Source organism: Leptonychotes weddellii, unplaced genomic scaffold (genome assembly GCF_054177405.1).
Source record: "Leptonychotes weddellii isolate Sample4059 unplaced genomic scaffold, ASM5417740v2 HiC_scaffold_323825, whole genome shotgun sequence".
Lineage (NCBI taxonomy): Eukaryota > Metazoa > Chordata > Mammalia > Carnivora > Phocidae > Leptonychotes > Leptonychotes weddellii.
The window spans coordinates 1-227 of NW_027921938.1; the positions used below are offsets into that span (position 1 = coordinate 1).

A 227-nucleotide genomic window follows, 5' to 3' on the forward strand; every position below is an offset into this window, starting at 1 on the left:
AAGGCGGTGACCAAGGCGCAGAAGAAGGACGGCAAGAAGCGCAAGCGCAGCCGCAAGGAGAGCTACTCGGTGTACGTGTACAAGGTGCTGAAGCAGGTGCACCCCGACACGGGCATCTCGTCCAAGGCCATGGGCATCATGAACTCGTTCGTCAACGACATCTTCGAGCGCATCGCGGGCGAGGCGTCCCGCCTGGCGCATTACAACAAGCGCTCGACCATCACGTC

At 61.2% G+C, this 227-nt stretch overlaps 1 protein-coding gene across 1 annotated transcript; it reads left to right on the forward strand.

The window, feature by feature from the left end:
- Nucleotides 1-3: 3 nt before the first annotated feature.
- Nucleotides 4-223, forward strand: LOC145719160 (histone H2B type 1-K-like; the record flags this gene model as incomplete). Its single annotated transcript, XM_081810678.1, has 1 exon — nt 4-223. A coding segment is annotated over one exon (220 nt), but the record flags the coding sequence as incomplete, so codon positions are not given.
- Nucleotides 224-227: the final 4 nt, after the last annotated feature.